General features: G+C 65.4%; 2 protein-coding genes and 1 pseudogene across 3 annotated transcripts; 1 reads left to right on the plus strand and 2 right to left on the minus strand.

Annotated features, from left to right (window-relative positions):
• Positions 1-196: 196 nt before the first annotated feature.
• Positions 197-15,551, minus strand: AGPAT2 (1-acylglycerol-3-phosphate O-acyltransferase 2). 2 transcript variants are annotated; one of them, XM_039858895.1, is made up of 7 exons: positions 15,330-15,551; positions 14,281-14,321; positions 4,245-4,378; positions 3,604-3,779; positions 3,303-3,398; positions 1,540-1,612; positions 197-808 (listed from the first exon to the last, which is right to left on the minus strand). In XM_039858895.1, the coding sequence occupies exons 1-7, from the start codon at positions 15,534-15,536 to the stop codon at positions 633-635; spliced, it is 903 nt and encodes a 300-aa protein (XP_039714829.1). In that variant the 5' UTR covers positions 15,537-15,551; the 3' UTR covers positions 197-632. The 2 variants fall into 2 exon arrangements, with proteins under 2 accessions (XP_039714829.1, XP_039714830.1); XM_039858896.1 differs by lacking the exons at positions 14,281-14,321; positions 15,330-15,551 and adding an exon at positions 11,092-11,383.
• Positions 15,552-17,862: 2,311 nt separating this feature from the next.
• On the minus strand, positions 17,863-23,944 carry LOC120599769 (uncharacterized). The gene is made up of 4 exons (XM_039858863.1): positions 23,392-23,944; positions 23,281-23,354; positions 18,166-18,342; positions 17,863-18,073 (listed from the first exon to the last, which is right to left on the minus strand). The coding sequence occupies exons 1-4, from the start codon at positions 23,638-23,640 to the stop codon at positions 17,863-17,865; spliced, it is 711 nt and encodes a 236-aa protein (XP_039714797.1). The 5' UTR covers positions 23,641-23,944.
• Positions 19,015-22,789, plus strand: LOC120599800 (cytochrome c oxidase subunit 7B, mitochondrial-like; annotated as a pseudogene).
• Positions 23,945-24,176: the final 232 nt, after the last annotated feature.

A 24,176-nucleotide genomic window follows, 5' to 3' on the forward strand; every position in this document is an offset into this window, starting at 1 on the left:
GGAAAGAGCATTATAGGATGACCGTGGGCCCAGTCCCCAGAAGGGAACACTGCGGGGGGGTGGGGTGCCAATAAGGGAGGCCAGGCAGCCCGGAAGTCCCTCGCGCTGCCCAGGCCAAGCCGCCCCCACTGTCCTTCGTGCAGACGGAGCCGGCGGTAGCCCTGCCCCTCGCCCTCCAAGTAACCACAACTTACCAGACACTTCTAAGAGCTCGTTTATAAAAAAAACCACTGAGTGCAGTCCCATTGCGCACTCGCTCCCAAGGCCCCCAGGGCCGGCAGGGGTGCGCAGGGCCCCAGAGCCCACCTCTCCCTGAGACCCCACGCGCAGGCCACGCCCCCGGCGCAGGCCACGTCCCGGCCACAGGATGGTGGAGGCCTCAGCCCTGGCCATCAGGCCTGCTCCGCCTGGGTGCTGGAGGCCCAGGGTGGGCGAGGCCCTGCCCTCGAGCTTGGGGAAGCTCCGGCTGACTCCTGCGCGAGGACTTCCAAGGCCTGGAAGGGCTCCCCGCTCTTTGGCCGGAATGAAAGCCGGGAGCCGCGGATGTGGGACATCGCCATGTGGCAGCCGGGGCAGGGCAGGGGTCCCCCCTGCCATTCTCTAGCCAGGTCCTGCCCCGCCCCAGGTCTTGGCTACTGGGCTGGCTGGGCACCAGGCTTTGGGGTGGCCCTGTCCTCCTGGGGTATCTTGGATATGCGGAAGAACGTGGTCCTCATGGCTTGGTAGCAGGTGTCAATGAGTGTGGGGACATCGGCAACAGTGAGGCCGCTGGTGGGGATGGCATCCAGCACCTCCACCTTGATAGTTCCTGTTGGGGGGTGGGACGGGTGTCGACAACCCCAGGGGGCGGGGGCCCCACCCGTGCCTGCTTCCCAGGCCCCCACACGGCAGCCTCTCACCTCCACGCCAGCCGAAGCCCCCTACCCCTCAGGCACTGACCAGCCTTCCCTGCGAAGCCCCCCGAGGGGGCAGCCAGTGGGTCCTTCCCTAGACCCACCCAGTCTCAGGCGGCTGGTTGGGTTTTGGCTGATAATTGGCACAATCACACGCAGCTCCTAAGTGTAGTCTCAGTGGGTTCAGACAGCCGTGTGCTCCCCGGTAAGCACCCCTGGGCAAGGAACCCTTCCTCCCTGAGAAAGGACCCTCCTGCCCCCTCCCCTCCCGCGCCCCACTTCCACGTCCCCTGGAAGGGAAGGCAGAGGCCCCGAGTTCTGTGGCCGGTGGGTGTGGGGGTGCCTGAGAGGCTGCTGCCCCCAGGGGTCGGGCCTGGACACACTGGCTCGGAAGCCCCCTCAGCACAGGAGGCACCTACCTCCAGCCCCAAGCTGTGTGCACGGCCTGGACGTGCGTGCGAACTCGGGGACCCACCCGCCCTCTGGGGGCCTGCGTCCCCACCTGGGAACAGGCCCGTGGCTGAGACCACCCCTCCCCACCTCCCCGAGGGGCGCTGTGTGGCGGGGGTCTGGCCGACAGCGACCCGCAGAAACGCCACAGGGATGGGGACAGGAAGGCCGTGCGCGCGGGCAGTGGGGACACTACCTGAGGTGAAGAGCTTCGTCCTGGGTTTGTAGAAGGAGGAGAAGCTGGAGTACACCACGGGGATGATGGGCACCTGTGCACGGGGGACGCGGGCAGCTTGAGCACGGCCCGAGCTCCCAGACCGCGCGTCAGCGGGCGCCGTGTCGGGAGCCCTGCCGCCCGCCCGCCCCGTCCTGGGCCTGTCGCACCCGTGGCTGCCAGACAGGCTCCCTGTCCCACCCCAGGGCCCCTCCACACGCCGACCCCGGGCCTGGGACACCCTTCATGGGTTGGGTGGCCCAGAATTCCAGAAACTCATCCTGCACCCCTTCGCTCAAGCAGTGCCTCCTCTAGGAAGCCTTCCCGGGCTAGCACACGCCATCAGATCTGTACGTGTCCCCCACTGGGTCCCAAGGTTATCCAGGGAGGTGGGGCCCCAAACTGCCCAAACTCCCTCCCATCTCGAAGAGGCCAGAGGCAGCCCGAGCTAGGGGAGGCCTGGTGGGCTTCCTGCGAGACACCAGGGTCAAATCCAATGGGGACTGCAGTGTCCAGAAGTGCCTGGGGTAGGAGGCCCCTGGCAGGAGCCTCTCGGGGCACCGGCAGGGGCTGGGTGTGGGGGCTGGGAGCACAGGGAGGCTCCGTAGAGCAGGGCCTGGTAGTGGGAGGTGGGGGGCGGGGGGAGATGACAGAATGCGGCATCCGGCCTCCCCGCCCATGACCCCTCCCCCACACCGCTGGCCAAGGGGAGTGACATAAGCCTCAGGCACATGACAGGGGTGGTCTCCACCTGCTGGCTAGAGGGGTCGCAGGCCCAGAGTGGGGAGAGCCTTGCTCGGGCAGAGCTGGGGTCAGAGCCGGGCTCCGGAGGGTCCCAGCTCGGGGCCCCTCCTCCTGCTGGTTCCTTCATCCCAAGGCCTTAGCCGGGAGCTTCTGGCGGGAGGGCTCACCTGGCCTCGCTCAGGGCCGGGACCAGGGGCACTAGAGGCCACCTGTCACAGGTGGAGGACAGGACAAAAGCTGCCACTTAGACCCCAGACCCCAGCCGAGCAGGACGAAAGCCCTTGACGGTGGCTGTCCTACACGAGTCCCCCAGCACAGTGCCAGGGCTGGGACAGGCGCCCCGCACCCACCGGGAAACCCCACCCCCTGGACGGATGTGCCCCCAGCCTCTCCTGGTGTCACCCTCAGACACCAGGACACCTCGGGGACAAACTGCACCCCTGGAAGTCAAGGAGCAGAAAAGTAGGGTCCCACACGGAGCTCTCGGCTCGCTCTGCGCAGGGCCCTGTCCAGCTGCGGCCTGAGCCCTCCCACGCCGTGGGCCCTGCTGGTCTGCACCCACAGCCCACTCCCGAGCTCTGCCCTGGCCAGGGGTGCCAGGGGCCTGAACAGACACTCGGCACAGCCTTCCCGAGGGCCAGCTCAGGCCTGCCACCTCTGCTACCAAGCCAGCTTTCTCAGGGGGGCCCCTCGCCTGGCCAGCTACAAAGTGGGGGTCCTAGAGCTCCAGGAGCAGGTACAGTGGGGACCAACATTACTCCAGCTGGCCACTGGGCCCGACCAGGCTCCGGCCTCAACACGCAGAGTGGGTGAGGGGCCTGAAGGGCCCTGGTTGGCAGGTCAGGGCCCAGCTGCGGGAGGGGTGCTGAGGCCCTGCCGCCCGCCCGGTGGGTGGTCCCTGGGCGCCAGCAGCTCCAGCCCGGCCGGCCAGTCACCCTCAGCCTGAAGCCGGCCTGGACCAGCTGCCCGCCCCGCTGCCCCGGAGGGCGACTGCCACGTACCTGGGCCTGGATCGCCAGGTAGAAGGCGCCTTTCTTGAAAGGCAGCAGGTCCTCATTGTCATTGCGTGTGCCCTCGGGGTAGATCCACACTTTGAGCTGTGGGGAGAGAGGCGGCCGCTGAGGCAGGGCCGTGGCCCTCGCCCTCCTAGGGACCCCAGCCCCGCAGTTCCTGGCCGCGCACCGGGACATGCTCTTTCCCGCCTAGCAGAAGTCGCACGGCAGGGCCGTGTGGACCCGGCCGTTCCATGCGTGCGAGTGTCCGCCCAGCCGGCAGGCCCGAGCCCCGAGCCCCGAAACTCACGTTCTCCCTGACCATGCGCTCGCCCACTTCGGTCATCACGGTCATGGCAGTGCTGGAGCACTGTCGGTTGATGAAGAAGACGCCCCCAAGGTACATGACCAGGCCCACGGGCCCCATGAAGAGCAACTCACGCTTGGCAATCTGCACACAGCGTGGGGGGAGGATCTCCATGAGGCCTGTGGGCGCCCAGTCCCCAGGGAGGGACAGAGAGAGAGAGAGAGAGAGAGAGAGAGAGAGGGAGGGACAGGCCTCAGAGCCTGCAGCCGCCTCCCCAAGGAGGAGGGAGACTGACTAGCCCTGGGCCCTGACCACCGACGGGCCTGGGCTGAGTCATGCCTTCCCACTGGCTACTGGCCTCTGAGCCTCAGTTTTCCGCCTATAAAGAGATGGGGCTGAAATGGAGCTCCCAGCTGTGGGCAAGCGGAGGGCCCTGTGCCCAGTGTGCGGCACACACACGGCCTCGTTGCTCGTCACACAGCCTGAGGCCCGTGGCTGGAGGGAGGCCCAGATGCCCTGCGTCAGCCTCCCTCCCCTGCCAGCTCCTCCAGGCCCCGCCTGCTCCTCCCTGAAACACTGTCCCCCTCTCCCCTGCCCAGGGCCAGCGTCCCGGACCGAGCCTGTGGCCGGGACCCTCCGCCTACCCATCATGTCCAGGATGCTCTGGTGGTTGGAGATGATGACACAGGGGCGGTCCACCTCCAGCTTCTGGCGGCCCTTGACGTCAAAGCGAAGGCCATACAGGTACTTGAAGGACCGGATGAACCAGCTGATTATTCTAAGGGGGGAAGGGCACAGTGAGCGGAGGTCCCGCTGCCCTCAGCTTGGAGGCCTGGGGAGGGCGCCATGGGGCAGGACCGCAGACAGAGACACGGCAGACTCCACAGCAGACGGGGCCGCTGCCCCTCTCACAGGCCGGCCACATGACCCTGAGCTGCTGTGCCCACCGGAGCCCTCAGGCCCTGGCCCTCAAGGGGGACGGCGAGAGCCACCCTGCCTCCCGCCAGCCAGATGGGAGCACAGCCTCTGGGGGCAGACGCTCGGCAAAAAAGAGGGAGCCCACTTCCACGCCTACACCCCAGGGTCCTGCCCTGACCCCACACCCCTGCTTGCTCAGCCAAGTGAGGACCCCGCTGGTAGGGGGCGTGGTGGAGGCCAAGACCCCCCAGGGCGTGTTAGTGACCGACGTCCCTGTGCCCCTGTGGAGGCTGGCCCCCCCACCCACACCCAGTGGGGAAGTGACCATCCCAAGGCCGTGCCACACAAGGAAACAAGCATCGGGAGCAAGTGGGGACCTCTGCCAGGAGCTGAAGGAGCTTCCAGAACAATGGAGGAGCCACCACTAAGGGGACTCGTGTGGCCGGGCACACCAAGGCCACTGCACCCCTCACCCCCGTCCCGTAGGGCGAGGCCAGCATCTCCCCTCCACGGATGAGGACACGGGCCTTGGAAGGTCGAAGGACTCGCCGCGGTCACAGGCAAAGTCGGTCAGGATGGCGCATGCACCCAAACTCCTGACTGGACGCCACGCCCTTCCAGACCTGCTCCCGCACGAGGCTGCCTGGAGCACCCATGAACTTGAACTCGTCCCAGCAACGCTCAGTGGGCGTGACCAGCCATGTCCAGGGGACACCTGTGTCTTCTGAGCTCTAGTCATCCAAAGGCACTGTGCTGGCAGGTGGCTGCCTGGGTGTGGGGAACGCGGGGAAGGAAGGTGGCCCCGGCCCCCTGCTCTGCAGGGACACCTCGCTCACACTGGGACAGAACAGGTTCCCTTTAGGGGTCGGCCCTGGGGGTGACGCTGTCCGACGTGTGAGCTCGCTCTGTGGCTCCCTGCAGAGCCCCTGGGTCCCTCCCACCCACTGTGGGTGGCAGGGGGCTGGGGATGTGCTACCTACTGACCCAAGTGGTCCTGTCCCAGGACTGCCGCATGCTCCCAGATCGCTGCCCCCCAGGTCACCTGACTTTCTCAACGGTCCTGTAGGACGGGGGTTTCCAGCCCCAGACCGGTTACTGACAGCTGCTCAACAGAGCAGGGCCCTGACTCAAAGCCACACTTTGGCTTTAATTGCGGTAAAAACACACACGAGGTCAAATCGCCACCTGAGCGGCGTGTCAGTGCGCAGCTCGCGGTCAGGGACGGTCTCGCCGTTGCGTGGCCGGCCCTCCACCCCTCTTCGGGGCTTGCTCTACTGTTTTGCTTCCTGCATCATATTTAAAGGGTGAATCGTAGACTGTTGCCGTTTCTGAACTAAGAAACATACTGTGTGCGAACTCCCGCCGCGGAGCGGAGCAGGGCCGCCGCCTGGTTTCCTGCCAGGGCCAAAGGCCCGGGGAGGGACGGACGGGCCCGGCGATGCCTCAGGAGCTGCAGCAGACGGAGGCCCCCACGGCAGCCGGCTCCCTGCGCTTTACAAGCAACGCATCCTGCACACCAAGAACTCCAGGGCAGCGCGGTCACAGCGAGCCACGGGACGCGGTCACGGCGAGCTACGTCCTCAGGGGACAAGCCATTCTCCACAGGTGGCCCCGTTTTTTCCTCCCAATGTCCCGCTCACATTTTCAAGGTTGTCTATAAAGCCTATTATCATTTTCACGGTGTTTCCTCGGACGGAGGACTCCGCGGAGCTCTGCAGAGGCTCCCGCAGTCGGGGACGTGTCCGGGCGCCTGGCGCCAAGCAGAGATGGCAGGTCGCTGGGACCCCAGCCACCCCAGCCACCCCTGCCAGCCGTTGCACACCTGTGTGTGCAGCGGGCTCTGTGCGAACCAGCCCGTTTTGTTGGCACAATAACCCCGCAAGGCACATTCATTACACTTGCCCTGCAGGTAAGGAAGCCAAGAGCTCCACAGGGTTGAGCGACTTGCCCAGGGCCACACGGCGGGGAGGCCAGGGTGGGCCGAAACCCACCTCTCAGCCTGGCTTTTGAAGACCTGGTGATGAATGCCAGGCAAAGGCATGCTGACGGAGGCTCCAGGATGGCGAGCGCTCAGAACTACGAGATCCCAGGTCCAGATGCTGGTCCTGAGGCCTCCCCGAGGCCCCCAGCAGGGTTGGGAGGGGCTCTGCACCCTCTTCTAGGGGGAACCTCAAAGCACCCCCAGGCTGCCCCCCCTTCCAGGGCCTCGTTCCTGACCACCAGCCCTCCTCTCCCTCAAAGCTTGGGGCAGGTGTCAGCGGTACTGGGACAGGGTCACACAGCTCTGGCTGCTGTCCTACGTCCTCCAGTCCCCAATTTCATGACCCTGCTTCCCCAAGGGAGGCCAGTGGGGGTGGAGCCAAAGTCGCCTGAAGTCCAAGGAGCCAGCCAGCAGATAGGCTGGGTGCCCGGCCAGAAGCACTGCCGATGGCTGCCAGGTGGGTGACCGCTGTGAGTTTTCCGCAGCGAGGCAGGTGGCCCCTGGAGCAGGCCCTTTCCGACTGCCTGCAGGAGCACCCAGCTCCCCAAGCAGAGATATCTTCACCCTCCCTGGACCTTTCCGGAGCCCTCCACTCACCCTAGACTAGGACCACTGGCCTAGAAGCGAGCCCCATGAACGTCTGATTCTTCCCAGGCCCAAGAGAGCCCGCACTTGGCTCCTAGCAGCCAGCCCCCTGGGACCATCTGCACTCAGCCCGAGGACGCCTGTGCCCCTCTCAAGCTCTAGGTGAGGCAGACCTGGATTAGGATCCTGACTCCCTTATTCCCAGCTGTGACCTTGGCTGATGCCCTTAATCTCCCTCCCTAAGCTTCGGTTTCTGCCTGTGGGGTGGGAGGTGTGCCAGGACGCCCGTGAAACCTCCGGACCAGGGCAGCCAAAGCCAATGAAAACAGAGCCCCCCAACTCAGCCAGCCCACTCCCCCCAGGCGCTGGGAGGCAGCTCAAGGCCAGGCGGGGCAGCCTGCTGACCTCTGCCCTCAGCCCCTGGACTTGGTCTGGGTGGCTCTCGGGAGACCTGGGCAGCAGTTTTGGCCAAGGCGGGCCAGTCTTCAGCCAGACCCTGCGGGATGCGGCCCCAGAGTAAGGGGTGCGGTGAGGCGATCTTCCAGCCCTGTCAGGAAGGCAGCACACAGAGCCACCGAGCTGCTCGGGGAGGCCCCAGCAAAGCCACCTGGTAGAGCGGAGGCATTTCCAACAAGCATCCTACAAGCTGGAGCACAAGGAGGTGCCCAGAATGGGACGGGGGGGTATGTGGATTCCCAGAGGGGCAAAGGCAGGCAGTACAAGAGCGAAGTGAATGCCAGCGGCCTGGGACGAGGTGGCCCCCAAGTGACGAGCTTTCTATGCGACCCTATGCACGTCCCCAGGGCCGGCGGGGGATCTGCTCCACGGGCCTCAGAGAGTATGTCCCTTGCCACCCCCAAAACAGGATGGAGTTCCTTTGAGACGGGGGCCCAGGCCAGCGCCAGGCACCCCGTCCACGCGGCCCCCCCAGCCACACGGTTGGCCATTGGCCAAGAGACTGGGCCGTTCTGGGTTCAAACCTTGATCGGCAGCAACAAGTCCCCAGCCGTGTGGCCGAAGCTGTGCCCAGTCTCTCCTCCCCGGTGTACCATGTGGGCACGGCCTACAGACCGAGCGCCCCACGGCCCGGCCTCCCCATGGCCAAGAGTCACGCCACCGAGGTCCTGGCCCCAGGATGGATGCAGAAGCATGTGGGCCGGTACCCGGAGACCCTGCCAGGATGGCAGCCTGCTGGGCCCCGAGTATAGCAGGGCCGCCGGACAGGGAGCAGGAGGCTTTCCGTGGCCCAGGCTGCCCAGCTCTGGCCTCCCTTGGTGCATGAAAGAGTAAACTCTGGTTAAGCCGCTATCAGGAGGGTGTCCTGACCCCACAGCCGAACCCCTATGCTCACGCGCAGCCCCCCTGGACTTCACTCCCTCTGCCAAGTGGATGGGATGAGGGCAGTCCTCCCAGGACCGAGAATTCTCCCGGGACTGCCCCCGGCCCTGCACGCAGGGCACCGCCAGCCCGGTGGGCGCAGAGGGGTGGGGAGGTCCTTGATCTCAGCCCCCAGCCCGGTCAGAACAGCCTGCGTCCTCTCTTCCGTTCCTGGCACATGCGGAACTCAACTCTAAACAGAAAGGCCTCCGTGGGTGCCCACCCAGGGCCCGTGGGGAGGGGCAGAGCGGATGGCCGGCCGGGGAAGCCATGGGCCGGGGGGCACAGAGGAAAGGGGAAGGCACGCCTTTGGGGTCGCTCTGGGGGTTTGTGTCCTGGCTCTTGCCGAGTCCTAGCTGGACGACCACCTCCTCCCCGGAGGCCTTGGTCAAGGTGCTCCTCTGAGCCTCAGACTCCTTATCTTTAAATCGGAACACGATGCTCCCGCCCCAAGGCTGCAGCACAGCAGGTGCCCAGAGGTGGAAGTGGCGGCCGCCCTGGGTGCAGTGGGCACCCTTTCCCGGAGCGGCTGGGGCCGGAACGCGGACAGCCAGGCACCCAGCATGCTCAGGGGTCCCGGGACGAACTGTCCCGGCCCGGGAGCGGGGAGGGAGCCTGTAGCTCACTCAGCCCCCTTCCATCCTGGGTCTTGTCCCTGGACACACCTAGGGCGACACACGCCTCTGCCTGTCCCAGCTCCCTGCTGCCACATCCCTCTGGAAAGTCACGTTTAGTCAACCCACCCCTACTCCGCGTCCCTACGCCCAGCCCCGCCATCGCTGGGAGTCACTGCTGCGACCCGCCCTTGTAGGACCTGGGGGCGCAGGCTGTGAGACCCTGGGGAGAACAGAACACCTGCTGTTACGTGCTGGGTGGCCCCTTTGCAGAGCCTGTGCCTGGGGAATGAAGGGCACAGGAAGCTCTCGCTCGAGCACCGTCGGGGCCTCCGGGGTCACGACAAGGACACCCTAGTCGGCCAGAATCTTGGAATGAAGCTGGGGGCTCAAGCCCAGACTTGGGCTGAGGGGAGCAAGCCGAGGCCAGAGGGCCGAGGCCGAGCAGGGTGGGGCTGGAGGGCCGTGTGCTCGTCTGGCCAGCCCGCCAGGTCCAACCACCGCGTCAGAAGCGGTGCTGGTGACTTTCAATTTGATCCCTGGGAGTTGGCCTTGACGTCCAGGGCACTCCTGGTGGAGCCAGTGGGGCCTTACAAGGAAGCCGCTGGTAAAGAGGCCACCTGCTGAGGCAGAGCAGGTGGGAGGGGGTCACCTCCAGGATCTGTCACTCCTGCGGGAAGCCTGCTGAGAGCCCAGCCCCACTCCTGGGGTGATGGGAGTCCAGCTCCCAGGAACTGCTCTTTCCTGAAACAGGCCCCACCCCCAGAGGGCACTCGCTGGACAGAGGGACGGGCTTCATCTGGGGCCTGAGCTCCCTGGGCCGCTGGCCCGGCCACTTTGAGCGGGGAGCTATAGTCTCGTTGAGCAGCCACCGGCCCTCTGCCCTGGCTAGCACAGACTCTCGGTGCCACAGAAACCTACAAACCCCTGAAGACAGGGCCCTGAGTGGGCCACGCCCAGCAGCATCAGCAGAGAGATGGCCCAAAGCCAGGAACCTTCACCCACTGCCCTGTAACGACATGGGTGGAGGCCTCAGAGACCACCGTATCCACACAGCAGGCCACAGCCAAGAGGCCACTGCCAAGGCCACAGAGAGAAAGGCTAGCAACAGCCACGGCCCCACCGGAAACCCGGAGAAGGGGGGCAAGAGCCCCCTCTCTGTAGCCAGGCCCCCTACCAGCCCTGAAAGGCCCCCATGGACTGTTCCCCGTCGGTGCAGATGAGCCCCCCACCTCACACACACATCCCATTGCTAAGCTCCGGGGGGCCTGGGAGACTTCCAAGGGAAATTCCAGCCACCAGCCCCTTCCTTCACCTGGGCTGAAGCTGAACCCCAAGGGCCCAACAACACCCTCGGTGGCGCCGGGCCTCCCGCCTTCCTGAGCAGAGGAAGGGAAGGAGAGGACGCTGCCCTGCCGCCAGGGAGCAGGTGCGCTGGTCACCTACCTGGCCGCGTGGCGAGCGACTGGAGAGGAGAGCACGCCCCGTACCCAGTGCGCAGGTCCAGGCGGCGGCGGCGCTCGGGCGACCCCCCCCCGCCCCCCAACACACACACCGCCGGGCGACCAGCTCCGCGTCCCAGCCTCGGTTTCCCCGCGGGGGGCAGCAGGATCGAGCCTCTCCCACCTGACCTGGCCCCCTTCCTCTCGGAAAGCTGCTGCGCCCCACGCCGCCTGGCGCCCCGCACGCCTTGGCAGGGACGCGGCGGAGAGCGAGGCCGAGCCCTGTTTCAGTCCTGCCTGCCCCAGCTCTGGGCAAGGGCACGGGGACATTGTGACGCCGGTTCCCGGGGACCCATCCCAGGCCGCCTCCCCCGTCGCGCACTCGGCTCGCGCGCCCGCCCAGGAGCCGGGCAGGGGCGCGGGCGGGGCGGGAAGGAGGGAAAGCGGAGAAGAAAGTTGGCGAAGCGGAAGCTCCGCGCCCGCGCCCCGCCCGCGCCCCTCCGCGCCCCGCCCGCGCCCCTCCGCGCCCGCGCGCGCCCCCTCCGCGCCCCTCCGCGCCCCTCCGCGCCCTCGCCTCATGTTCTCCACCGTCCGGCCGCCGTGGCGCAGCAGGCAGACCGCCGAGGCTGCGATGGAGACCGTGAGGCACAGCGCGCAGTACAGCGCGACCTTGGCGTAGAAGCGCGCGGCGCGGCTCAGCTGCACCAGCAGCAGCAGGAGCAGCAGCGCCGCGCTCAGCCACGGCCACAGCGCCATGGCCGCGTCGCGCGCGCGCCGGCGGCGCCCTCGGGGCCCCGACGGGCTGGTCTCGGGCTCCCAGCCTGGGCTCCCGCGGCGGGAGCGAGGCCGACCTGTGGGCTGGCGGCGCTGCGCCCTCCGCCCCGCCCCGCCCGCGCCCCTTATTGCGAGGGCAGAGGGGCGGGGCGACGCGGGTGGGGAGAGCGCGCTCGCCGGGGCAGCGGCTAGGTGCGGCGCGCCCGCCAGCCGGGCGACTGCCTGCCTGGCCGCCGGGTCACCCGGCTCCGGCGCCGCCCCCACCCCGGCCCGCCCAGCCCCGTGTCACCCGCCCCTGCCGGCCTCGCCCCGCGACAGGCCCCGCTTCCCGGGCCGCTAGTCACCTCGTCCCCTCGTCTCCGGCGCCTGGGCCCCTCTCAGTCCCCTCATCCCCCGCAGCCTGGTGGCTGGGACCCTGGCTCCGCCCCCCCCAAAGTCTGGGCCTCCTCGCCTGCCCCGTGTCCCCCACCTCCAGGGCCGCCCACTGCCCCTGAGCCCTGACCACAGCTCCAAAGGCGGCCCAAGGACGTCGCCGCCGGTGCCAGCCTGGCTGCCACACAGAGGGACCCCTTGAACCGCGCCCGACTGTACAACGGCCACCTGGAAGGACAGCCTGCCCCTTCGGGTCCCCTAGGCGATTGCGGGGAGACCCAGCTGGCCTTCGGGTACCTGCTTTGGGTGCCAGGAGCCGTGTCACCAGCGGGCTCCTGGTTCGGGGCCAGCAGCAGGTCTCAGGCGGCGGCATTCACTTCCGCGGGATGGCGGTGGCTCTGGGGGGTGGGGGTGGGGGGGCTGCCAGGGCCCCGCCCGCAGGCCTCTGACCGCAAATCCGAGTTCGCGAAACCGAGTTTCCTTTCCGCAAGGCCCTCCGCACCTGGGTTCGCTGCGATTGACGAAACCGCCACCTGCGCCTGGAGCTCTGCAGGGCACCTGAGACTATGCGATGGGCCCCTTCCTATTTTCAGATGCCGAAGTGACCTGTTACTGAAATACTTCACTGACCCCTCCCCCCAAAAATCTGTTTCCTCGCGCACAGAAGCTTCCCTCTCGAGGTGAGCAGGGGCCTCCGGCCCTGGGGACGCTTTCCTGCCCGTGTCCCCTGCCCCCGGGGACACCGCTGCCTTTGCCTTTTGCCCCGGCAGGCGTTTAGCAGCAAAGCCCAGCAGCGTTCTCGTCCCTCCGGCCACATTTCGTATCAGTTTAAAGGGACCAGCTTGTCCCTCTTCCCAGTCCTGGTCAGGTCAATGCTGCCCCCTCAGAGGAGGCCCGAGAGCCCCTAAGGAAGGGACACTGGCCGGCAGCCAACAAAGAGACTCTGGGGGTGACGCTGGGCACAGCCGGGAGGCGGAGGGGTGGGCGTGGGCTGGGTCGCCCATGGCGGGCTTGTGGAAGGAGGGCTAGCGGCATCTGGGGCTGAGGGTCCTGAGGGTCCCTCCCAGATGAGTGTACCCTGTCCTCACCAACCTGAAGGCAGAAAGGGCTGCCTTCCCGTCCTTCAGCTCCCAACCCAGCACCCTTCCCCAGGGACCACGGGTCCCTCACGTCCCATCGCACGTTTGCTTGTGTGTGTGGTCCTCCCCTCCCACAACGGCCGCTTCACCGGGACGTGTCTGTCCCAGTCACTGTTGTGGGACCAGCACTGAGAACTATGAACGCCTGGCACACGGTAGGAGCGCGGCAAGTACTCCTCTTGAGAGCAAATGCACCCCCATTTTACAGATAGGAAACCGGGGCTCCCAGGGGTGACGATCATCCAGGTGGTAAGTGACAGGAGGAAGCTAACCCAGTTGTCACTGTACACCATGCCTGCTTCCCAGTCACCAGCCGCCCCACCGGACGCCGGGCGCACGCAGCGCTGCACCCTGGGACAGACGGAGAGGCCGCTCCGCGTTTTCCCCTCCTTCCCCAGTGTCATCCCTGGGGTCGCGGGGCGGGGGGGGCTGGCCAGTGGAGGCAGACACTCCGGGGTGTGGGCTGGAAACAAACATTCAGTACTTGACTGTAACCTGCTGTTTGGAAAGCTAACAGACTCCTCTCTCCAGAAAGTGAAGCCCAGATAATCTTCTCGGCTGGTGGAGATGCCAAGGAAAGAGATTTGCTCTCACTCAATGAACTCAGCTGAGCAGGGACTGGCCTGGGGGCCACTCAGCTCCCACCAAGACCATGGGAAAGAAGGGAAGCCCCGGTTTGGGGGGCAGGGGCGTGCGGCGCCCTGCCTGACCCTCTGGGGGTACCCTGAGCCCCACAGCTCCCAGAGAAGGCGCCAGGCGGGCACAGCGCTGAGTCAGTGCCATCCCCTGCTGGACAGCAGCTGAGAGCCCTCCTGGGCATTTGCTGGGACGCAGCCAGACAGCACATGGCATCAGGTGACACAATCGAGGCTGAGCTGGCCCCACTTCCTGAGGCCCCAGGGAGCCCACATCTAAGGGGAGACTGCTATTGGGCACAGGGAACACGCCGGCTCCGGCTGGCAGATTGGCCAGGGGCTGACCAGAACACCTGCCAGCCCGCCCTCCCGCTGGGGGCCGGGCGGGGCCTGTGGTGGATCTGGAGGGAAGGGCCCAGGCCCAGCGTTCCTGGGAGTGGAGCTGAAGGAGGCAGGGTGGCATCAAGAACAGGGGCCAGTGGCATTAAGGGCAGGGGCCAGTGCCCAGCCTTTGAAGGCCAGTGACCGGCCTCCGTCTCCAGGTCACCCGCCTCAGTGTCCTTGCCAGCTGAGGTGAAAGGAACACCTGTCTCAGGCCAGTTCCCAGGAGGCCAGCGGAAGCCTGGGCCACTCCCGACCTTGCCTCTCATGTGTCCGAGCAGGTGCATCCCTCTCCCTACCTGTCTGGGAGAAAGCAGACCAGGACAAAGCTGGAGGGGACTCTGTGGCCGCAGACCGGGAGCCTGTGGGCCGGGGAGCAGCCGATCGCATAGCTGGTTGGGGGCGGAGAGGAGCCGAGTGAGGTGCTGAGGCAGAGCTGCCCCGGCCTGTGTGTTTTCGGACCTCTCGGTGGATGTGCCACAGGTGCAGATGCCACCTGCCCCCTGTAAAGGAAGTGGCCTGTGAATCTTTCATGGGCTGGTGCTGAGACATAGATGAGGTGCGGCCTCCAGGCCTGATTCCTGGGGCCATGTAGTGGCCGGTGCTGGGGCCGCGAACTCCCGGGCGTGCGGGGCGGCCAGGGCTCCGGGGGTGCAGGCCAGGGCACATGGAGCTGGGGACAGGTGGCCCAGGCTCAGGGGCCAGTGGAAAACCGTGTGGACGTACCAGTATGTGGGGCGCGAGGCGGGAGGGGGGCCGGAAGGCAGAGGCACAGCGCAGACGCCAGGTGAGGGCCTGGAGCCCGGGCCTGCGTGCCTCTGACACTGGTCGGCATAGCCCAGGTCTCAGATGGGTCCTCGGAGATGGCCTCACCCAGCCCTCCACCACCGGACAGGAACGGAAGGGTAGGAAGACACCCCAGGGTCCCTGGCCAGCAAGACAGGGTTTGGTGCAGGCCGTAGAGCCCGAGGCCAGACCCAGGTGGCCCTGTCCAGCCCCCCGGGAGACCTGGACCCACCCTTCCTCCCTGGGCCTCAGCTTCCTCATTTCCGCCCAGGGGACAGCAAGAGGCTCCTGGGGGCCCGGTGGGGCAGGCCGGGCACGAAACGCCACCCCCAGCAGCTCTTCCGAGGGCAGGCTGCCCTCTGGCCGCCTCACCCCTGCTCCAGCTGGCGTGCCAACTCGGCCAGCTGTCCACGCGCTGCCCAGGCCAGCCTCCGGGACTGGCTGGGACTGGAGGCCCCGCAGGCCACCCTCTGCCTCTCCCCACTCTCAGTCTGGGCCACTGGCTGAGGGTGACCTCTCTGGGCCAAAGGGCCGGGGACACGCCCTGGCCCTGCGTCCTGCCTGTCGCCAGGGGGAGGACAGCGGAACAAACGCTGGAGAAGGGCCGGCCCGGCTCCTGCCACGGCGAAGGGGGTGGGGTGGGGGAGGGGTGGGGGAGGGGGAGGAGGGCTCCGCCCCGCCGCCCCTGCAGCCCCGGGAGCTCCTAGCACCACGCCCCGCCTGACCTGACTGTGGCTGGCAGGACTTCCGCCCATGGCGCTGCCCACGTGGTCCGGAAGGGCCTTGACCACACCTCGGCAAACCCAGTCCAAGATGCCAACTCGCTGATTCAGGGAGTGGCTTCTCCCTCTTCCTCCGGGCGGCCCCTCGGCAAGACAGGCAGACGAGTGAGGTGGGGAGCTCGGCTCTGCGAGGCCTGGATTCTGCCCCATCGCTGGCCAGGGGCCCACCCCGCCGTGGGCTGCGGTCTCCTCCAGGTCACAGGGGTGAGGGACACAGGGAGACGAAGCCCACCGCGGGGACGCGGGGCCTCATTTTACGTTGGTCTCTTCCGCAGCCGAGATACCCCCCTGCCCCACAGACACACTCCTGGGGCGACCCAGGCAGCGCACGCAGGGCTTCCTGGGTGCCCTCCGTCCCCTCCGAGCCGGCTGTCGACTTAAGAAATGCCCAAACCTGTGGAGAGTTTTTATGAGTTTATTTGCGCCAAAATGATGACATCTGCCGGGGAGCAAGGTCCCAAATGCTCCCGAGAATGACTTCCGCAGCTTTTATGCGTTTGGAATTAAAGGGGTGCAGGGGGTATGACACACACGGAGGCGGGAGGAAGCGGGGTGGCGATCAGATTACAGGACAGTTAAGATGCGTGCTCTCTTGGGGAGGAGGGTGACAGCGTATTTCAAACGTGCTGACCCGGACGCACAGAAACAGCAGACAGGGCTGGTGTAAGGCACAGACGAGCCTGTCACTGAAGTTACTCGCCTAGGGCGTGACCTCCCACTGTGACCTGCGGAGGTGCGGGGGCTGGTTAGAGATTTATGATCAGGTCACTCTGGGAGTTTACTGTCCATGGAACCCCTTTTCCTATCCTCACCAGCCAGGGACTGTGCTGCCTGACCCAGGGTCCGGCCAGGCCCTGGGCCTCCACTGGCGGGGAGGCAGCAAGCTGGGCTTCCTGTCCCCAGCCTTGCTGCCTCCCCTGCCCAGTTCACTCCCACAGTCCTAACTTCTGTGTCCAGCCCCCTGAGACCTCTGCGCAGCTTTCTGCTCCGATCCCAGAGCCCGCACGGGTCCTGGCCCACAGCAGGCGCCCCAAAGTCTTTGACGAATGAATGAATGAATGAATGAAGAAATGAAGGATTCCTTCCTTTCAAGTCCAGAAGAGGTGCGTGTGTGCTGCCTGTAGCCTGCCAGCTCACGGGGTATATCGGGACAGTCGGAGGTCCCCGGGAAGTCAGCGGCAGGACGTCGGCATGCCTGCGTGCGGCAGGGCAGAGGGGTGCTGGGTGCAGGCAGCCCGCACGGAGGCCTCGGGTCCCTCCGTCGGCCCCCCTCCCTTTTCCCAGAGGAGACCCCGTCTCAGGGGGTCGGGTGTCTGAGCTCTGGCCTCTGCCCCGCTGTCCAGGCATGCTCTCACTCAGACGAGAGGGTGGGGTGCGGGACCAATGGCACCAGGTTGAGCAGCAGCCCCCGAGGGTGGGAAAGCGAGAGCTGTGCCCCAGTCACAAACCCAGTTAAACTCCAGGTGGATTCATGAATAATACCAGGGAACGCCCCCCACCCTCGCGGAGCGCGGACCGGAGAGGAGGCCCAGCAGGCGGAGACCAGGGACAGCCCCCGGCTGAGGAGGAAGCAGAGACGCTGCCCGGGACCAGTGGGCAGGCCGTGCACCGCACGAGTCCAGAGAGCTCACAGCACCGGCTGCCGCTGGAGCCGCCCTCCCAGAGTGCTCACCCCGGCCTTCGCCCCGTCCCATGCCCCTCGCCACCCACAGGCCTGGACGGGTAAGTGAAGGCGAGTGGATGAGAAGTCACAGGCAGGTCCCGGAGCTCAGCCTACCCTGCCCTGCCTCTGCCTGCTGTCAGCCGGTGCCACCGCCAACATTGACCTGAGTCAGAGCTTCGGGCAGGCGTGGCCGTCTGGTGACTCATCCAGACAGGCACTGACCTAATGATCTTGGAACCAGAGCTGTGGCCCCACCCAGAGAGGGGTGCCCAGTTTAGCAAATGCAAACACAGGGCACGGAGTGTGAACCGGCAGGTAACAGGGAGTGTACTGTTTCAGCATAAGTGCATCCCACGTAAGATGTGGGACGTACTTGTACCAGGAAATGTTTTTCGTTGTTTATCTGACATCCAAGTCTGTTGCCGTTCATCTGGCGCTCCCTCCCCAGCTGGGGCCCAAACCCCAGTGCGGGCCCCTAGATTCTCTGCATCTCTGCCCAACGTGGGGACCCGCCTGGCCTTCGCCAACAGCTGGGCAGTACTGCCCTCTAGTGCACAGACCCCAGGAGGGTGCAAGCCGCCCCTGCTGCAGAGTGGGGTGGGGGGGTGGGGGGAGCAGATCCGGTCCTGGGGGAGGAGGGCGAGCACCCACCTGGCAGTTACCCAGAGTCCCCCACACACCCTGGGCCAGCTCCCCGAGCTCCCCAGCCCAGTCTGTCCACCTGCTCAGCTCGGGGCCAGGGCACAGACGGTCTCCCGTGTCCCCTCAGTGCACATGGAGCAGGGCGCAGCCCACGGGGCCCGGAGGCTGCCTCTAGCTGAGCGGCCAAGCCCCCCAACCAGCCACAGGGCATGAGCCGGGGTCTGCTCCCGGCAGCCAGCGCCTGGCGGGGAGACCGCGGCCCCTCCTCCCTCCCTCCCCCCTTCCTCCCGGCCCCCTTTCCGCTCTGCATGCCGCGTCTTTCCGGGCTCCATCCATCAGCTCCGGTCCTCCGCGCAGGGCCCGGCGCCTCTCCCGCGGGCTCCTTCCTCCACAAAAACACACCGAAAGTTAGATTCTGTGACTGTGTGGGTATAAATATGAATGTACTTCCAACCCGAAGAGTTCACTTCTTACCTCCCGATGTGAGGAGAAACGAGACCACTTCTGTGGGCCCTTGGAAAGGGCCGTGGGCCTCCTGGGCCCCGCACAGGTGTCACGGTGCAGTCATGCGCCAGGTGCAGGTGTGTGAGCGGCGGGGTGAGGTCCGACCGGCCACTGATCCCTCCCAGCGGCCACCAATCTCTCCTGGAGCTGCAAGGCCGGCCAAGTGAACATGGGTGGGCGCTGGAAGTCGTACACCTGTGCTCCCCCGTGCCAGACGGTCGACCTGGGTCTTGGGGAGCGAGCCACCCCTGAGTCACTCATGGCAGTAACGGGCAGGATTGGACCCGTGAGTCTCACGCCAGGGTCCTGCCTCTAACCATGGTTAACGCTGCCCACCCATGTCACCTGTCAGTGCCTGTGACTGCCACCGGTCACAAGCCACCACTGGTCACAGCCACCATCCTGATGTACAGGCGGCCAGGCCCTGCCAATGTTGACTCAGACCGCGGGTCAGTCTCCCCCACCTCCGCCCCATCTCCCCTGCCTCCACCCCCATCCTGACCTTTGCTGGTCCTGCAGGAGCCTCTCTGGGGACGAAGAGGTCACAAAGTCTTGGTACAGGCCAAGGTCTAGCCAGCCTCAGGGAGGCAGAGGGACCATGGACTCAGCAGCCACAACAGCCGCAGGGTCAGCCTGCTGCTCAAGTCGTCCCTGTGCCTGGGCCCTGCATGACGAGCATTTGCACGGTCACACACTCGTCAGCAGCTCTGGCCTGGGCCCTGCTGTGTGCGAATGTGCGTGAGTGCGCGAGCTGGCTGCACACAGGTGAGTGTGCGTGTTCACGTGTCCTGTGCACGTCTCCACGTGTGTGTATGTGTCCCGTGCACGCCTCCACATGTCCATGGGCACGTGTGTCCGCGTGCACGTGTCTCCATGTGTGTACGTGTGTGTGCGTATCCTGTGCGCATGCATCCACGTGTGGATTGCGTGTTTGCACATGTGCCCCGTGCCGCGGTGAAGGCTGCCTCAGTGATCACGCACACAGGCGGGCTCGCTCACCGCGGCTATGGGCAGCTCAGGGCCCCGTGGAGAGATGGCGGGGGTGGAGGAGGGTCCTGGTCCACCGGGGAAGCCAGCATCAGGGGCCCGAGTGACATCAGATCAGGAGGGCCTCTGTGAGAGGGTCACTCGAGCCGGGCCCCACCCAGAAGGAGCTGCTGAGGGAGGTGGTGGGTGCGATTCCTGGCAGAGGGCACGACATTGGCAAAGGCCTGAGGCAGGAAAGAGCACGCGCACGCTGGACGCTGGAGCGGGAATGGGGGTGGGGGTGACGGTGAGGCCACCGAGGACAGTCAGGCCACGCCACGGGCACAGAGGGAAGCGAGTGGGAGGCTAAACCCCCCAGGACTGCCACCCCCCGAGTTGTATTGCAAGGACCTGACCCCAACCCGCTCCCCAGGACGGCTGGTCTCTTCCTCAGCACCCCAGGGTGGGCTGTGTGGAGTGCGTCATCATGGCAAGCAGCCCGCTGGGAGCCTGACCGAGAAGTGGCCCCTGCAGGAACCTGTCCCAAGTTAACGAGTCAAGACGGGGCACAGACTTAGGGAGCGAGAGGCCGCCACAGCCCACACGCTGCTGAGGCTGGCCGCAGCCGGGCCCACCGGCTGCCCTGCGATGGAGCAGGGGCACTTTGTCCGGAGCCCGGACCCCCCAGGAAGCCCGGGGCGGGGGCGGGGGCGGAACGAGACGCCGATGCCCAGCGGAAGCCCATTCGTGCTGTGGCGTTTAGACCATCTTTTTCATGCTGTGACCCCACTACATAACCTACGCGCAGCCGCGTGTCTGCATCCTGTGGGCTGGGTGCGACTGTGCGTGTCCCCGTGTCACAAAAATGCTAAGACCCGGGAAGCTACGAGCTAGATGCTCTGGTGCTCACGGGGTCGGACGTTGGGGTCACAGCCGACTTCTGTTTATTCTCGTTCGCCTGTTATCTTTTCTGAGGCAAAATTCACGTAACGACAAATTAACCATTTTAAATTGTACAACTCAGTGGTGCTTCGTACGTTCACGGTGCTGTGCAAGCGGCTCCTCCGCCTCGTTCCTCGACACTTTCGTCACCCCAAAGGGAACCCCACGCCTGTAAACAGCTACCCCTCCCCCAGCCGCAACCACTAGCCCGGTGTCTCTGTCTACAACGGCACCGAGGCCTCTGTCAGGAGGGCCCGAGTCACCAGGGCGGGCTGTGCTCAGGGAGGCCGTCCGCGGTCCCGGGCCTGCCCTCAGCCCCCCTTCCTCTCCCAGGTCCTCTCCCGTCCCCTCCTCCCCATACCCCGACCCTCGGCTGCACTTCGGCCCCCGGAGCCGTCGGAGTCCACAGCAGAGGAATGGTGACGCGCACGTGACAGTTATTCCCAGCTGGACCCCTCACAGCCACTCGGCTCTGATACCATGGGGCGGGCACCCATGCTCCACATGGCCCTGGACACCTGTCTGAAGGGAACTGTGTGACCTCTGACCCCAGTCTAAAGGTCGCCAGGGCCTGGGGCAGCGGGATGGGCTGTCCGGAAGGGTCACCTACCCAGAGGCCTAAGTCTCCATTTCTCCATTTTTCCTGTGACAAAGTTGTGCCCAAGACTGATGGTCACCAGAACCCTGGAGTTCTATTCAGACAGTATCCAGGGAAAGACTACATTTCCCAGCCTTCTTTGCAGCAAGCACGGTCACATGACTAAGCTCCGGCAGGTGGGGTGTGAGCAGGAGAGGGCCCATTCCCAGGTCCTGTCTTTAAAAGGAAAGTCACGCTCTCCCGTCGTCGCTCCTGGGCCTCGCTGGAGTGTGGGGCGATGGCCGGAGCAGGCCAGCTCTTTTGGACGGCCAGCGGGTGAGTGTCTCAAGAGGCCAGTGGGACAAGGCAGAAGGGGTGCTAGGCCCTGGCGCGCGGGGCCTCCCTCAGCCCCGAGTGCCACGGCGAGGATACGCGCACTCTCCCCTGACTAAGCCACTTGTATTTCGCGGCCCCTCGATGAGACCCGTTATATTTTCATTGTCCCCTGGGCTGTTTCCAAGGACGCAGCTGTGCGGTGGTTTGGATGGTGTCGCCCGGGGTTCACATCCACCCGGAACCCAGAAGTGGGGCGGGGAGCCCCGGCTTTGAGAACGTCGACCCCACCAGACTTCGACAGCCTCTCGGGGCTGTGAGCCGTGCCCCATCGCCTCCCCCATGCGCCTGCCCCAAGCCAAGCGGCTGACGGCCACAGCCTCGCGTCCCGATACTCAGCGGGCTCATGTGTTCGACCTCACCTGCAGTCTGACAACGGTGCCTCCCTCATCATAAAGGCCATGGGACAGAGGGCTCTCCCTCGCTTCCCGCCGCCCACAGACCCGGGGCTGCTGAGCATTGGAGCGGCCTTCCACAGCGGTCGATTCCAGACCCCATCTGGGCCCCCTCCCGCCCGGCACACCTTAGTCAGGCAGCTCAGTCACCGAACGTGGCTGCCCCAGAGAGGAGCCCCTCTGGGGGGTGGGGTGGAGCCTCTTAGATGGGTGGAGCTATTCAGGTCCAGTTAGGACAGTCGAGATTCTACCCTGACCCTCCTGGGCAGAGGCTTCTTTCCTTTGGCCAGCCTAGGTGGTCCAAGGGGGCCTAGGGGATGCAAACTTAATCCTGGGCCACCACCTAGACTTTTCTGTGGGACAACATGGCCCTGGATCCACGGATAACGACCACTTGGTTGAGGACACAGAGTGAGTACCCGAGGGCGGACCACGGTATGGATGTCATGGGTCTCTGCGAGTTTTATAAAAATGCTGTGTCCCTTTCGCGCCTGACTGTGTCATTCAGGGTGCCATCGGCGGACAGAAGCAACATGGCAATTCGAACGAGGGAAGTTTAGTACGAGAAATGCTATCCATCCAGAGGACGAGGGCGAAGAGCAGGTGTGGCTGAGTCCCGTCCGCAGGCAGAGGCCTTGCCAGGGGGCACAGCCCCGGATCCCCAAGGGCAGAGAAGTCACTGTGCTGTCTGCAGAACTGCTGGAAATCTGCCCCTGGGACCTCCCGGGAACCCAGCCACCAGGGGACAGGGTGGTGCCACAGACACCTTTGTGGAGGCATCTCCATGAAGCCACCTCCGGGGTCGCCTTCAACAAGTGAGCTGCACCGGTTGGATATCTTTTTGCAAACCAACCAACCAACCAACCAACCAACCACCAAACAGGGTTCTCTGCAGGCATATGTGATGCTAAGGCCCAACAAAGCAGCAGCTGCAGTTGCCACAGTTCTGGCTGCAGCTTCACGATGTTTCCCTTGGCCAAAAATGCCCTAAGTCGACTCCGAGTTCAAAGCATTCAGCAAACGATAGCAAGGCAGATCCACCAGAAACAGACACCTGATCGCCATGACAAATATGGCAATGCTGTATTAGCTAGTGGAGCCACTTTCTGTGTTGCTACATGGGCACGTACAACAATACGAATTGGAACAGAATGGAACCTGTCCCGTTGGGAGAGTCACCCCAAAGGAATGGAGAGATCAGTAATCATCCCAGCTGGTGTCATATTGAATTGTTTCAAAACCAACACATAATTGATGCCAAGTGAAAGTACTGTGTACCCATTAAAATACGGCGTAATTAAAGAAATAAAGTATATTTGAACCTTCGGAAAAAAAACCAAAACATTACCTTCACTCAGACCTTGCACCATGTACAAAAATTAGCTCAAGCTGAAACGCTGACCTACACGTAAAACCTAATACTATAAAACTTCTAGAGAACCTTTGTGACCGTGGGTTAGGCAAACACACACACAAAATACACAAAATGCACAAACTGTGAAGGAAAAACGTGAACAGAACGGACCTCATCGACCCTGAGAACTAGTGCTCCATCCATGAGGCTGTCAGAAAAGTCAGAAGGGAAGCCGCAGCCTGGCAAAACATCTTTGCAAATCACGTGTTTGCTAACGTGCTGGTACCCAGAGGATACAGAGGAGTCTGGGCACTCGGCACACCAAAGACGGGGCGGCGATGCCGAAAACACACGGGTCGCCATGAAGTACATGAACTGTCGTTAGGGAAATGCAATGACAGCCACAGAGACACCGCGCGCACCCCTGGGGATCGGGGGATGGGGGGAGCCGGCCGTACCATGCGCTGCCAGGATGCCGGAGGCTGGACGCTGCACCCCGCGCTGCCAGGATGCGGGGGGCTGGACGCCGCACCCCGCGCTGCCAGGATGCGGGGGGCTGGACGCTGCACCCCGCGGTGGGAGCCGATGCCCCGCAGCGCGTGGAACGCGTTTCGGGGCGTCTGGGAAGTTACACAACCCGGGCTCACAGCCCAGCGAGCCCCCCCGCGGCCCCCGTTCCCCGCGCGAAGGGAAAACACCCCCGCACACACGCCCGAGCGCCACACGCCGCGGCCGCAGTCAACGCGAACGTCCCCGGCGGGCGCAGGGCTGGAATGGGGCCGCCTTTCCAGTGGCCTTGGGCCGGACCCCAAGGCCATCCCTGCTTCACCCCGCTCACGTGACGCGGAGGAGCCTGGCCGGGCTCGCGGGGCCGCTCGAAGAAAGAGGGGGGCGGGCCGGGCGGTTCCGCATCCTGAAGGCGGCGGAGCCTGCGCGGGGGGACCCGTCAACCCTGGCAGAGCTGCACGCTAAAAACGGTGCCCGTTTCACCATATTCCTTTAAAAAGTGGAAGAAAACAGGCAGACGAGGCCACAGCGTCCTCCGCGGCTCCGGCCCGGATGGCTGACGCGGACCGTCCTTCGGGCCCTCGCCCCGCCCCCGCCCCCGCGCCGGGCTTCCCGCCCCGCCCGACCCCAACTCGGGGGCCCCGGCCGGCCGCCAGGCTCAGCCCCCGCCTCCCCCTCGTGGGGGCGCGCGCCCGGCGCCCCGCTTCCTCTCGCCGGGGCTGGGGGCGCGCTGGGGGAGCGCGCGGGCGACGGGGGCGGGGCCGCGGGCGCCTCCATCCCCCCAGCAGCGCCGCGGGCCCCCTCCGCTCGCCTCCCCGCAGCACCCCCAGCCCTCCTTCCCGCTTCG

The sequence above is a fragment of the Pteropus medius genome, unplaced genomic scaffold, assembly GCF_902729225.1.
Source record: "Pteropus medius unplaced genomic scaffold, Ma_sr-lr_union100, whole genome shotgun sequence".
Lineage (NCBI taxonomy): Eukaryota > Metazoa > Chordata > Mammalia > Chiroptera > Pteropodidae > Pteropus > Pteropus medius.